Source organism: Myripristis murdjan, chromosome 6, assembly GCF_902150065.1.
Source record: "Myripristis murdjan chromosome 6, fMyrMur1.1, whole genome shotgun sequence".
In the NCBI taxonomy this organism is placed as follows: Eukaryota; Metazoa; Chordata; class Actinopteri; order Holocentriformes; family Holocentridae; genus Myripristis; species Myripristis murdjan.
Window position 1 is genome coordinate 21971878 of NC_043985.1, and position 15598 is coordinate 21987475.

The 15598-nt window shown below is 42.8% G+C and overlaps 1 protein-coding gene across 1 annotated transcript; it reads right to left on the minus strand.

Annotated features, from left to right (window-relative positions):
* Positions 1 to 9058: 9058 nt before the first annotated feature.
* On the minus strand, positions 9059 to 12625 carry lrrc4.2 (leucine rich repeat containing 4.2). The gene is made up of 2 exons (XM_030052716.1): positions 12372 to 12625; positions 9059 to 12215 (listed from the first exon to the last, which is right to left on the minus strand). Exon 2 carries the CDS (start codon positions 12092 to 12094, stop codon positions 10082 to 10084), a length of 2013 nt encoding a protein of 670 aa, XP_029908576.1. The 5' UTR covers positions 12095 to 12215; positions 12372 to 12625; the 3' UTR covers positions 9059 to 10081.
* Positions 12626 to 15598: the final 2973 nt, after the last annotated feature.

Genomic DNA, 15598 nt, shown 5'->3' on the forward strand with positions numbered 1-15598 from the left:
GCGATGAGACCAACCTTGGGCTGAGCACACAGACAAACAGGCACCTCAGTGCTCGTATTCTCGACCTCTTGCACACAGAACATCACACTGGAGAATACAGCTTCAGCTCGCCATTATCAAGAGAAAATGGCTTTGTCAAATAGCAGCTAAGGCTTTTTAGTGGCACTCAGAATGCAATGGCATTGGAAATGAAACATAATTTTACCCAGTGTTCCTAGAGGGCAATGTCACAGATTACTATAGCCAAAGGAAAATTGAAGTAAAGGCAAAATGTTTACTGTAAAAAGGAGAGAATTTCTATTCATGGTTGTTTTTTTTTAATAAAATACATATGGCTGACCCTGTCAAGAAGCCTTCACCCACAACCTCCCAAAATCAGGCACAATGTTCATTATAACAGTAAAAAGATTGAATGTGATGTGTTGCGTGTTCCCATCTTTTGATTGCAACTCTGTATTTAGGCTTTGTGGTTGAGCAAATCAATAGAGACAAACTTTGCCTTTGTATAGTACCTGTCTCCATGGTAATGTCATTATTAAGGGTGCCAGTGACTTTGCAAGTTTAACCTAACATCTACAAAATGTATATCCTTCACATCTATGCTATTTTTTGCCAAAGCAAGCAGTCATATTTTAGAACTTTGATATCATGTTTCGTGCCATTTATCCAGCTGTTGGTTTCCATTCATTCCCCTACAATATGAAAATTAACTTTCAGGAACTTCAAACTTTCTTCACACCAATTTTTCATCAGCATGATAAAGTCATTCACATTAGTTTTCCTGCAAGCAGCAGCACTATTGTGTTTTGATGACTTGAAATTGGAGTAAACGGTCTCTCCACCAGAAAACAGTCCCTGGGGAAAGGATTGCTTTACAAAGTGAAATATCATTTCCAATATTAACTTTGTTAGCCACTGAGGCAGAACATTATAAGAGGACAAATTTGAACATCGCGGAATTTTGATGATATGTTGTAAAATCTTGAGTACCTCTGCATGATTTGCAAAACGGTTAGTTGCAACGCAAAATGTGTCTAAATTGTAGTAAATGGGCCAAACATTCAAAATCGCTGGTATTATCCTTTAAGCTCAGTATTTCTCACCAAAGCACATTGTGTCTGTCCTTGAGCCCTAATAAACATGCTAAATGGATTTCCTACCATTTCCTTCGGCATGTTGGAAGTACGTGTTATGGAAATAAAATAGGGGAACAGTTTTCTGGTGTGTGCTATTGAGCCACTGATGGTTACAACATACATTTGGTAGCTTTAAAAAGCACAATAAAAATTTGTTTGCTGCAACTGATGCTTTGCCATCATTGCAGCTGACTGCTTACCAACAGTAGGTAAAATCAATCACATAGCAGGCCAGCTGGAACTGAATCACATCTCCCCCAGGATTTTTTGTGGCTTTCTAAGGTTAAAGGACAGTACAAGTGAGTTTGAATATTTGGCTCATTTATTATAATTTACCAACATTTTACATTGCGACAAACCATTATGCAAATCATGGTACTAAAGGTACTAGAGATTTCTCAATATTTTATCAAAATCCTCCAATTTTCAAATTTGAATTTTTGGTTGACACACCCACCTTATAATGTTCAGCTTCTGTGGCTAACAAAGTCGCTAACATGCATAAACCATGGAAATGATAATTTGCTGTGTAAAACAAACGTTTCCCTGGGGACTCCACTCTGCTGCATTTTCCAGTCATCAAAAGAGAACAGTGCTGCTGCTTTGGAAAACGAATGTGGACCAGGGGGATCGAGTACTGGTGTGAGAAACATTTTAAGTCTCGGAAAGTGAATTTTCATATGTTAGTGGAATTAATGGAAAACTAATGGCTGGATACAAGGTAGGAAAAATGATATCAGAGCTGTAAAATACAACTGCTTGATATGGGAAAAGATTAGCAGAAACCTGAAGTATATACATTTTGAAGATGTTATTCTATAAATGCAGAATCACTGATATGGCATTTTTGGCCTTTTGTTTATCAATATTTTTTTCCCAGACCTTCCTGTGATTGGTCACTTGTTTTTAAACTGACAGCACTGCATGTCAGCAAAAGCTGAGCATTATTCATATACAGCCAGCAACTGACTGCATTCTGTCAAAAAAGAAAAAAGAAAAAAAAAAAAAAAAAACATGAATGCCAGCATTGCTCTGCATTTAGGGCTAAAAACAGTGAGGTGCAATGCAATGTAAAAAGGCCTCAATCTGGTGCTTGATTACATTGGAAAACAATTAAAAAACAATATGGTTAAGATCTGACATGTTGTCTGTGTGCACTGCCTCTTAGATGGACCGAATGTCTGTCTCATTTTGATAATTGGTTAACAAATCTGTTTGTTTGTTTATTTGATGATTCTTTATTCTGACCGAGAAACAAAATTCTGAGTTTAGAGAAACCACTGGCTTACTGGTAGTGCTATGGGCAGTTATATTTCAAATATACATGTACAAAGTAAAACACAAAGCAGTATTTCTTATTTGATTTAAAAAGATACTATCATGTAACATCTTTTAACAGAAAAGTAATTAAAGCCATATTAAACAGTGGTCCACTTTCCTATTCTTAACCTTCAAGTGACCAACTGTATCATATCTGACCCCAGACATTTACTCATATTCATATCGTATTGGTTATTTGTTTGACCCTTCCAAAATCTCTTGACTTTGTCAGTCAACATTGTCTCAGGTTTCTGCCCTCATTTGGGGTGACGGGATAATTCTAATTAATTATAGTTATATTATCAATCGGTGATGTTCAGCGCAGTGGTATTTTTTTTTTTTCTTTCAATATACTTTTATGGTGTACCCACTTTCTTTCAGCCTGATGCACTTCTTCAGTTAATCACTTTCTTCATTTTCTGAAATGCCTTTGAACAGCTGCTGGAGGAGACGGCAGAAGATGGTTTCATGTGTATAGGTGGACAGAACAACTGCGTTATTTCTAGAGACAACAACATCTTAAGAGATGCCTTATTTTTTCCCCAGTCAAGCAAAAGTGAGAAACGTCTCGTACTCAAAATGCAGCATTGTGGCTGCATAGCATCCTAGTCTATGCTGCTGTTGGTGGAGAGATTGTTTTCTCTCGCTACTCTCTGATGGATTTCTTCCTGAATGATTGTTTAACACTGGTGAAAAATGGTCTGTCTAGAAAGAAGCCCTTGCTGTTCAATTCTAAGGGACTAACACCAAAACCTGACTTTGCCAGTTGCAGTAGAAAAAAATAAAAATCTCTTCAACTCCAATGTAGCTGATAATGATGATCACATCATTTGCAGTCCATTTGGACAGTTATGCATGACAATATGAAACATAAAACACATAACAACAAAATCAACCCAGAAATGTGAGATACATTGCTAATAGCTGTTTTAACCACGATCGTGGTAGATTTTTACCTCCAAGATACTATTATGATTTTATTAATTGGTTTAACATAAAATTCTGCCCTGCGTTACAATGTAACAATTCAGTGTCAGTACAATCTTGCTTTTGTGCGACTTGTGAGACATACGCCTAAACTCTTTCTTTGTCTTCATTTTCTTCCCTTTAACGTCGATCTCCTCCATCTGTCTCAGCATCAACTCAAGTCATACCATCCAGAGAATAAGCCCATTGAGCTGTGTTTGGAGTGCCTTTCTCACCAAGTTTCTCAAAGTAAATATGAATATCGTACATTTGTCAGGGTCACAGTAAGCTGCCTATTCACACAGCCCCATGTCTACCACAATTTCCTCAAGAGCCAATCACCATCTCACTGGAATCCAAGGAAACCATGGCAACCCTGAGGCCTTGGATGCTATTGGCAGGGTCAATGGAATAAAAGAGAAAGGAGACGGAAGTCAAGTTTAAAGAAAAAACAACTGAAGCTATGCAACTGCTGTGCAGAGATTTGACAATTATTGTGTTGATGGACCCGCTATGAGCTCAAACAGACACTGTTTTAGTGGCTCATTGACTTGACGCAGCTCACAAAGTCTCTATGTACTGTTTAAATTTTCGCTGAGTTATTTTGCGGCTGTGAAATCTTTCTCCCTGGCTCGCTTCCCCTCTTTCTCGCTGTGTGCCTCTCTCTCTCTCCTTCTGTTTAGGTTGGTATGTGGTGGTGAGTCACCCATCTTGCCCACTCTGAGAAAAAGAGATTGGGGCCAGGCAGGTGAAGGATGGAGTGTGATGGTTTTGGTAATTTGGTTTACAGAACTGGGAAGAAAATCTTCTCTATTTGACTTAAATGTGCATGTGTAAATGCTACCTCATGGGGGTTTAGCTTAAAAAAAAAAGTTTCTTTCACTGAGAGACATAGCATAACTCATGATGATTTAATTCATGATATTCTTATGTTAAGTACTGCGGCAATGTTTTAAACAATGAACGATGAACCCTGCAAAACACAGTAATCAATCACAAAAAAAGGTAAGTAAATAGGCTAAATAGTTGTGCTTGTTTGTGCATATGTATTTGTTTATGTGTTTTGTGTATGTGTGTGTGTGTGTGTGCGTGCGTGCGTGCGTGCGTGCGTGCGTGCGTGCGTGCGTGCGTGCGTGCGTGTGTGTGTGTGTGTGCACGCGCGCATTCAGCTTTAACCTTCCTAGCAGTGAGTGAGAGAGGTTAAAATAATGGAACACTGGCTGTCACTGCTGTAGAGGCCACAGAAACACACACACGCAAAAAAAGACAGAAAGAGGGAGAGACAGACAGACAAACAGACAGAGACAGATTGACAGAGAAAGAGAGAGACCTCCAGCAACAACCTCCAGCTGCCACCTCTTATCCAGAACTGTCCTGGGATAAAGAAAGCACACTGGCCTACATTACAATGACACTGACATATATGGTAGGGGATAGCAATAGCTTGTCTGTCTGCTTTTCAGAGCAGCATGAAGCCAGTGACATGTATTCCAACACAATCAATAGCCACTGCAGTGGTAAATGTTTTAACACCTTTGCTATTTTAGTGCGTTTTCTACAAAGTGTGTCTATATGTGGGCTTGCATATACACACATGTAAGCGCAAGGCTTCATGTTTATACTTTTACCTCAGTGAACTAGGGCAGAGGTGAACGAATCAGAATGAATGCCCTTCGCTATTAAAATTTGGTGAGTCTCATACCTCCTCCAGTGTGTGAAAGAAACTGCACCAGGAATAGCTGCGAATAGCTCAGTAGTCTCAAAGGGAATGCTAATTTCATTTATTTGAAAAGAGGGTCACTCACCTGGTATGCAGGTTGAAGAAATTAGGAACCATCAATCCCCCATCGTGTATCTGGGTTGTGATTCACAAAGTATGAATCCTATCCACATTGCTGTCCAAGTATTCATGTGCAAATATTTCTTCACAGTGTTATTAGATAGAATTTCTTTAATTTTGCTGCTAACTTAATGTGAATCCATTATGAGGTATTGCACCAGTATACAAGTACAGTACACAAAGCTGGTTTGCTAATTATTTCTGTAGATTATTTGTGTTGAGTTTTTGTGCATATGTGTAAGTATGTGTTTGCTCATTAATGTGCATGCGTGTGTAAACATGTAAATGTATGCACATCTTGCTTTGCATTTGTGTGTGTGAGAGAGATGGGGGTGGGGTGAGGAAGGGGGCACAGGCATGTGTGCATTTCTGAATTGTGTTCTATAGTCTAGCAAGCACCCCTTCTCTGTCAGTATATCCCATTTCACCTTTGTTATCTTGTACTGTCTTTACACAAAGCCAAGGACAGGCCTAAAGGAGGAAAAAAACACACTGAGGAAAAAAAAAAGACTATCCAGATTCTCATTTGTCAATTGTTCTTATTAAAAAAAAAAAAAAATAGATGTTTAATTTTATTTTTTTAATTTGATTATTTTTTTTGCTTTGTTTTGTTCTCTTTGATAGAAATATGTGTTTAGAATTTGGGTGACATTTAAAATGGCTAGCCCTTCAGAGGAGAAAAATGCTTTTTTTTTTTTTTTTTTTTTACCCCTGAAAATAAAATTAATAATTTGTTTTACAGGTGAATACATTGGAGCTCAAGGAGAGAGAAAGTGGGCTCAGGCCAGGCCAAAGTATAAGTGAGCATAGCGGTATGGTAAGAGAGTGCAGTCAGGTGTAGACTGACTAATCAAGCGTTGAGAGAGGGATGAGAGTCGAGTCTGGGCCATTTCTCACTTCTAAGAGGATCATGGATCATTTCTTACAATCCCTTTGTGGGAATAAAAAGGCAGCAGTCAGCGGGGAAACTGTGACAGGGGAATAGCTGTGGCTCTCCACCTGACCAACACCTCTTTTTGCAGGAGACTTCATTAACAGATATGGATCTTGAGACTCAAGGACTTGTTCCCAACAAACCCTTAACCCCAACCCTCTAGAAAGCAAGCCACAGAGCCTTATCCCAGACCCTTTCCTGTTGTCTCTTCAGAGATCCTATCAAGCTGAAATGAGTCAAACGATATGGTGGCAGCTCGGCCATTCATTTCACCTCCACCAATCCCTTCCAATATGGATAGCGTGAGCTTCTGACACACTGCTTACTTCAAAAAGATGCATCATGTCCTCAGCTGAAGCTTTATCAGTTACTCATTGGCTGAAAATCAATAGCAGAAAAAAAAGAAAAAGAAAAAAAAAAAAAACAGGTGGGCATCAGTGAGCATGCTCCAAAAGCCTATGCAAATCTGTCACAGTTGCTGTGCCAAAAAGATAACAGGAGAGAGAAGGAGAGAGAGAAAGAGAGAGAAAGAGAGAGAGAGAAGGAGAGAGAGAGAGAGAGAGAGAGAGAGAGAGGGAGAGAGAGAGAGACAGAGAGAGAGAGAGAGAGAGAGTCACTGAGAGAGCCTTATAACATTTATCTGCGCAATATAGAGGGGTTTCAGTCAATGATTTTAAATCAATTAACTTGAGATAAAGAGTAGGGGATAGAGGAAGGGAAATGGCAGCGGTTATGACAAGACATCTTCACAGCTCATTTGCAACAAGGCAACATACAGCCGAATTCAAAGCATATGACTGACTCAGCTGCTGGAGATAAGACAGCAGCCACCCTGAAGAAAAGATTCATATTAACCCTCCTGATGTTGTCAGGGGAGAACTATTGTCTGGGCCCTTGTGCTCAGCAGTAAACACAATCCCCATTTCAGCCCTAAGCCTCTTCACCCTCGACACTTATGCAGCAAACCTGAATGGACTGAATGGTTGGCAATATTATGGTAATTGTAGATCTACCTCACCTTTTGCTGTTAACACTGAAGAGGAAGAAGAAAAAAAGAAGAAAGGGGGGAGTTGTTAGTGTTCCTGCGTGTGGCTGGTTATCAGACACATTAAAGGCTTCATACACAGCTAATGGCCTCTTATGAAGCTGCTAGCAGGGCCAGAGCCACGCTCTACTGAGGAAATAATAAAAGAGCCAGCTCTTTTCCAACCCACACATGCTGTAACAACCCAGAACATCCTGTTTTGTCAAGCGAAGAACACCAATCACATTGTGGAGGTGATTGAATATTCAGCAGAGTATTGCGCTCATATTTTCCTGGAGAAACTGAAGAAACACTTGACCCAGTCATGGGAGTTCCATCTGCTCCTTGAGGCCCACCTGTACTCACACACTGTCAGCTGTGCTGGCAAAAACCCCACTGCCTCTCCATTACTCATATTCAGAGCTGAGGAAACATATTGCATGATGAAAAATGTCATTAAACGCATCTGGTTGATGCCTGCAATATAAATTTCTGACAGGCCTCTATGTAGTAATATTTCCCAATATGTCTACACGCATGTGCACCAATTAATTACATTTCAAAAATCAAAACAGGAAATTGACGCCAACTCAACCTGAGGTTCTAGATTGTTACATAATTGCTTGTCCCTGTTTTGCTTAACTGTGCCCTTCAAACGATTTGGGGGGCAGGGGGCATAGTGCTAAGCAGCGCTGGAGCAAATGATTAACCCTGCCTCAGTGATACAGGAGGTCCAGCCTGAATGTTTTAAATACAGCCTTGGTGTTCCTGTCAGCTCACCATGCAGACCAATGCGCTGTAATTATCACAAGGGTTTTACTGTCATTTCCTCTTTATCCCAAAATAGCCACAGAAGTGTCACTTTTGTGTAGCAACATAAACCTTTCAAATGACCTGTCTGAATGGCATTTGTTGGAATGGTGACACCATGAGGACTGGTGGCTGGTTATCTTAAGGGTCACAGTATAAGGTCATGGTGAAGGCTTTCCAGTCACTACAGAGACTAGGTACACTTATTTACGGTAGCTGGCCTTTCAACTGCCTGACACCAAGATGATTCAGTTCATTCAGAAGTGCATGGACATGTATTGCATCACTCCATAAAATTAAATTAAAAAAAAAAAAAAAAAAAAAAAATCAGTTCACTTTCCTATTGGTAGTTGATATATTTAAATTGCATGTTGATGTAGGCTTGTGTTGTACCTATCTTCTCATTAAGTACACAATAGTCTATAAGGTTTTTTTTTTTTTCCTTTTTTTCAATGAATGCTTAATTCACAGAAGTATTAGAACTTGCAGATGGTTATGTAAGGAAAAGAAGCCTACAAATTGTAGAACTGTGTGATACATATATCTTTTCCCCTTCACAGTCTCTGTGAAATCAACGTTAAGAGTTGAGCTGAGGCATCAAAGACCAGCAGCCTATCTGACCTGCATAGAGCCCTACTGTGGGGTATAATGCAGCATTGTACACCAGTTACTTAAAGACCCACTCATGCAGACACTAAGTAAATGCATAGGACCATAAGATGCCGGTTTTGGAATAGGATACGATTTACAATACTGCCTCCAGTCTTTACGACTAAACAGTTTACACGCAAATGGAAATATATTCACTGAGGAAAAAACATCAGATCAAAGTGTCTCTGATTAGAGAAATACAAACCAAAGGTTTTTATTTTTTATAGCCTCCTTTGTCTCCCCATAAAAATAGTGTTGCTCAAAATAAACTGTGAAAAGGAAAAGAAAAACAAATTCATGTTTTCACTGTAGTCCATGGAAAAGCCCCAATATCAGACATTCATTTCTGTTTCATTTCAATCCTCTCTTTTTTTTTACTCCAAAAGCAGAACGGTCAGCAAAGCCCTGTATCACTGCACCACATGTCTGCTCCTTTGAAAAATTAGCATTGGAATGAGCCCTTGCAGAGACAAGTCAGGCAACTGCTGTAATGCATTACTAATTTAGCCCTAAACACTACACAAGCCATTAAGAAGCATGTCAAAACCAAAGGGAAAAGAAATAATACATAATGCAACCAATAACAGAACAAAGTAATTGCAACAACTGTTATTAGCCTGCACTTCATCTTTGCCAGTCGAACCAGTTGGGAATCATGTGCACACTTAATAAACAGATTTAGATACGCTACAACTAAGAAGCACTGGCATTGTCAAAGAAATGCAGCTTAGCTCCAGCAAACAGAGGGTTAAACCTTAGCTGCAGAAATTCACTGCAGTCCAAAAGCATTTGGCTGATAGCTACTGAACAGCACATTCTATCTGTGCCATTATGCTGCTATCCTTGGACCAGTGTTTCTATTTATCTAGATTTTGCTTTTATGATTTTTGTGTTTCATAATGTGGAAATACCTCTTATTGCATATAATGTTTGGCACAGTATAAACTGGAGCTTAAATCTGGGGCTGTTTACAAACTGGTGTCTGTATAAAGGGGTTTTTACTGAGTCCTAGATAGCATGGTCAAAAAACAAACATAATGCATCTTTACCTAGACAGGACAACCTTCTATTACCAATCACAAAAGCAATTCAGTGTCTTTCTCTTTTTAAATAGAAGTCACCAATTATTAGAAAATAGTTTCAAATTACTTTCTTTTCTAATATAATCTGCATCTCTTACCACTGCCTGACGGTAGATTCATTTATATATATTTGTATTTTTTCATATTTATATACTTATGTATAGGCATGTACAAGAAACAAAAAAGTGTCTCTGTTTTGCACTTCTGTACAAAAGAAAGTTACCGTTTTGTTCTTTGTGCATTCTATTGCATGAACTGGTGAGCAGAGAGGTGGAGAGGTTGGGGCCGAGTGAGAGATAGATCCATAATGAGCAATGCTCAGATTTGGGTCTCTTGAACCTTCTCCTTGGTGTGAGTAGGCTTAATGACGTAGGGCTCAGCAATGGTGCTGATGTGGCTGTGGTGCTGTCTGACGGAGCGATGGAGAGAGTTGCCTAGGTTGTTCTGCGTCCAGTGGGCTCCGTAGGCCCCTCTGCGGGATGAGCAGGTGGAGGAGGACACATAACCAGGCTTAAAGGTGTTGCTGTTGTGTTCCACTAATGTAGGCAGCACCAGTCCTGTGTCATCAGAGCCACTAGATCCAGAGGTGGGTGGTGGAACTGGAGGCACCTCCTCCTCTACCTGTATGATTTCTATGGCCCTGGCTGCTGCCACCGTGCTCCTTTGTTGATGCCGCTTACGCAACTTATAGAATGCTATCAGCATGGCAGCTGCCAGCAAAGTAACAGCAACAAAACAGCCAATGATGATCTTGGTGGTCTTCATCACCTCATCAAGGCTGGCGGCTGGCCCACTTGGGATTCTGGCGGTGGGGATTGACACTTGCCTTGGGGTCTGAGTGTTTTGGAGCAGCACAGTGGGTGTAGAGATGAAGACTGGCTGAAAGACAGAGGGCGAGGCAGGGACTGTAGGCTTGGGTTTAGGGGTCTCCTCCACTGTGGGCTCTAAGACCTCCACTGTCACTGTGGTGAAGTAGGATAGGTTGGAGGTGTTGAGTTCGGCATTGCTGACGTTCAGGTAGGCTGAAGCATTGGAATTTCCTGCCATGTTGGTCACCATACAGGTGTAGACCCCTGTATCTGATGGGAGAACATTGGAGAAGTTGAGTGTTCCATCATTAAGGACAGATATCCGTGGGTGAGCCGACCCATGGGTCAATACTGTCCCATTGGGGAGAAGCCATCGGACAGAGCTCATGGCAGCTGTGCGACACTTTAATTCTGCCACTCTCTCTGCTGAAATGTTCAGGTCCCTAGGAGCGTCCAGTATGAATGGTGCTGAACACTGAAAAGTGGTCTGATCCACCTCCACCAGGTAACGTCCTCTCATGTGGGCTGGGGTGTGGCAGCGTCCGCAACAGGTGGAGTTTGTGGGAATGTATTCTCTGAGCCACCAGGAGAGCCACACCACATCGCAGTCACAGCGCCATGGGTTGTGGTGCAGGTGCAGCTCCACCAGATACTGTAGAGGAGTGAAGAGGTCATGGGGGAGGGACGACAGGTTATTATGGGCCAAATTCAGCTCCACCAAGGCTGTGATGTCATCAAATGCATTCCTCTCAATTGTAGTGATGGCTGAGTTCATAATCCACAATTTACGTAAGGATTTGAGCCCACGGAAGGCCCCAGGCTTCAGCTCAGGAAAAACATTCTCTGATATCTCAAGCTCTTCCAAGCCTACCAAGGGTGAAAGATAAGGAAACTCCCTCAGGTTACACATTCCCAAGTTGAGGTACTTGAGGTTTTGAAGGCCCTCAAAAGCTCCATCAGAGATGTACTCCAGCTTTCTCAGTTCTCCCAGGTCCAACCTCATGAGGGAGGGGACACGGTTGAAGGCATAAGAGGGGATGCTCTCAATTGGGTTGTTCCTAAGCCACAGCTCTCTTAACTTTGACAGGTATTCAAAAGCTCCGCTGGGTATGACTGTCAGTCTGTTGTCAAACAGCTCCAAGGTGTTGAGGCTGGTCAGGCCATTGAAGGCCCCTACCTCGATCTGCCTGATTGCATTCCTGCCCAATTGCAGCACCTCCAGGTGATGCAGGTGCCTGAAGGTGTCTGCCTGGATGGTCTCTATGCTGTTCTCCATCAGGTTCAGATACCTGGTGTTAGGTGGAATGTTTGGAGGTACCCTAATCAGGCCTCTACGGGTACACACCACCTTGCTGAGCTGGTTAGTGCAGGAGCACACACCTGGACAGTTCTGCGGGTTGGCCGAGCCCAACGCAGGGCCTGCAGCCTGGCACACACTGAGAGCTGGCACCATGAGGGAGAGCACGGCGAGCAGGGCTGCGTTCCAGGTAGGCTGCAGAGTAACCCGGCCCAGAGGACTCATGGTGTGGAGGGCTCATTATTCTGCATGGTGGGGGGAGACGGCACACACCGGAGGACAGACCACCCTACCCTGGCTGGAGCAAGGCAAGGCTCCCGACTTCCATCGACAGTGCAGTGAGATGCTATGCCGAAACAGAGACAAGAGAGAGGGACAGGGAAAGAGAGGGAGAGTGGGTGAGACAGAGAGGCACAGTGAGAGAGATTAATGCAAGAGAAGCAGCAAAGGGAAAGGATAATAGCAATAAAAAAAGCGGTAAATAACAGTAACAGTCACTTACCTCATTAGTTAGAAAGTTGTCCTTTACACTTCTGTCTGAATGTTAGAAATAGCAGTCATGTATCAGGTGCATTTATAATTCCATTCCATGGAGAGACGTCAATGAAATGTTTTGTTGTTTTCCCTTTCTGAAAAAGTGAGGTGGCCCTCTATTAACCAAGGGTACAAAATGGCTCCTGGTATTAGAGACTGAGAGCAGCATGGAAAGCACTCAAAGGCAAAGGTAAGGCCAGGCAGACTTGGCAGGTGCCTGGATCCCCTCTGCCCCTTCTAACCGACCCCCTACCAGGCTGCAGACTCCAAAATACACCTCCACCTTGGATAAATCACATGGATCCATACTGCAGTTAAGCAAGACAGAGAAGAGAGGAAGAAGAAGAAGAAGAAGAAGAAGAAGAAGAAGAAGAAGAAGAAGAAGAAGAAGAAGAAGAAGAAGAAGAAGAAGAAGTGACTGACTGAAATGAATAAAAATCCCCAGTTCTGTCGGGTCCTGATACATGTGTTGGCTTGTCAGCTGGTCGCCTGTTCGGTGGAGAGACCTCCCTCTCTGTGACTTTGCCAAGGGCTACTTGGTCGCTGATTAGCCCCGTTCTGATGGAGACTGAGAGACAGGAAAAGGCTAAAGGACTCCCAGCACAGTCATCCCCCTCTCCTCTCCTCTTCTCCTCTGTGTTCCTCTCGCTTCCTCCCTGTGTTGGGCTGGCCCTGGTCAGAGCAGCTGCAGGCTGCCGTGTGCACAGTTAGCAGTAATCCGTCTATTCCTCCTGGGGGGAGGGGGGTTGGGGGGTGGTGGGAGAGATGGTGGCGCTGGCAAAGAGGGGGGTGGAGAAGAGGAAGCGCTGCACTGCTGGAGCTTCGCAAAAGACTGTCGGAGGAGAGAGAGCGCTCTTGTCCTCTTCTGTAATGAGAAAAAAGAGAGAGGATGGTGCTGAGAGGATGTGCGTGGAAGTGGGCTCCGTATCTGTATCCATAAACAGAGGCAGGTATTGAGGATTCCTCTCTCGGCTCACTGTCCGTCCCTTGGGCCGTCTCCTGCAGTATTCTTGTTTGCTTATTTGTTAGTTTTTCTCCGGGCTTGAGGTAGTAAGTTGTGGCAGTTAGCCATGTGTGTGGCTGTCAGACTTGCGGCTGGCTGGTGGGCTACTGCAGTAGCCAGTGTAGAACGGAGAAAGAGAGTAAGGGAGAGAGAGGGACAGAAAGAGAGAGATTGAAAGAGAAGGAGGGATAGAAAGATCAAGAGCAAGGGAGAGATAGAGAGCGCGAAGGAGAGAGTGTCTGTGTGAGAGAGAGAGAGAGAGAGAGAGAGAGAGAGAGATGGAGAAGAGGAGGCACGCGAGCACTCAAACAGGCAGCCCACCGTCACAGCAGAAGCAGGAGCAGCATTCCAATCCCTCTCTCCTCTTCTTGTTTATTCTCCAATCTCTCTCTTTTTCTCCGTTCCCCCCCTCCGATGTGTGTCGGTGTTGCAGGCTGCTAAGACGCTCTCTCTGCCCCCTCCCTTTGTCCTTCAGTGGGAACGTGAATGTACTGCTGACGCACTCCTCTCAGCTGCTCAGCCAGCCTCAGAGCAGTGCATTGGTTTGATGCAGTGTTCCTGTGTATTAACACATTCAACCTCCCCTCCTCCCCTATCCCTCCTTCTCCCTCCCCTCACTGTAACTCTCTTCTCTTCTCTCTCTCTTTCTGTGTCTCTCACTATATCTCACGTGTTCTATCCCTTGCTGTCTTTCTTCACTCTCAGTCTTTTGATCACTTTTCCCAGGCTGATCTTCCCCTCTCTCTTGGTGCCTGTCTCCATCTCGCCTTCTCTCGCTCACCCTATGGTCAAAACTAAAAGCCTGTGCCTCCAATGTATCATAGACAGACAGGAGGTCAGATTTTCCACTCTAACTCCACAGACTGTTTCTGTGTTCTCCCTCTCGTGAGCGCAGCAGTGTGCCAGTGTTTTCCAGTGGAGATAGCAGCTCGCTACTATTCCTCACCCCTTGTAAGGCACAGTTCTGGTGAGTGTTTCCCTCATGCATTATTACCAGAGGGGAATGAATAGAAAGTGATATTTCTTGTATTTCTGTTTCTTACTTTGTAAGTAGTAGTAATTACTGTCAGTGTGTGTGTGTGTGTGTGTGTGTGTGTCTTGGATGTGGTGGGGGGGTGGGGGCATGGAAGGGGTTGGGGTCTGTGACATCACAGCTGGCTGAAATGCTGACTCTGCTTCTCTGTGTCTGCTGGGCAGTCTTCTCTTTAGGGAGGAGAAAGATGAAAGAGCTTGCAAACAGTTATCTCTGAGAGAGACGAGAGAAAGAAGGAGAGATAGAGAGAGAGAGAGAGAGAAAGAGAGAGAGAGAGAGGTGGGGCAGAGTAGGAGATATATCCACGTCCTTGGTGAAATAGGGGAAAGGAACCTATAGAAGGAAGAGAGAAATGAGATAAATGGGGATAGAGGGGAAGAATGAGGGAGACAGATGAGGCAAGGTAATGCATAGTAGCCTTCTCAATGAAAAGGCACAGAGAGGCAAAGGAAAAGAGGGATGAGGATTGGGGTTGAGGAGGAGGAGGAGGAGGAGGAGGGAGGAGAGGGTAGGAGTGTTGATAGTGTTGGATTAAGCATCATTTGAATGCAGGAGAAGGAGTCTCCCTCTCTGCCTTTGGTTAATGATCACATTCTTTCCCTTTCTCCTCTCCTTCCTCTCTCCTGTCTTATATATTTGCTCTTAGGCTTGGGGCTGTACTGAAAAAAAGCGCTCATTTCACAGCAGATATAGTAAGTGCTCCTTCATTTTAGCACACAATACATACAGACAATAATAAACGTGTCACTGTCCATTTCAATTCTAATTCCAATTTATGAAATGAATTGGACATGACTGCAATTGAAAATTCCATGATGTAAAAGCAGGTCTTGAAAAATTCATGCTCCATATTGCATGGCCGCATTGAAAAGGACAAAGAATTACTGAAGCTAATTTGAACAGATGCAAGGTACAGATTACAGAGGCAGAGTAAGAGGACTAATGCATGTGTGATGCTATATGTGATCCCATCCTTGTGTTTCCGTATTATATGAATATGAATAAAATATCATACTAAATAAATCATAATCATCAGCATTATCATCTGAATATACCTAGGGATAGTGGGATAGAAAACGTTAGTGCCAAAACATTTTTTTTTCCATTACAACAGCTGAGAGACAGGGACATAATGTACTGCTGTTTAACTTTCCCTGTT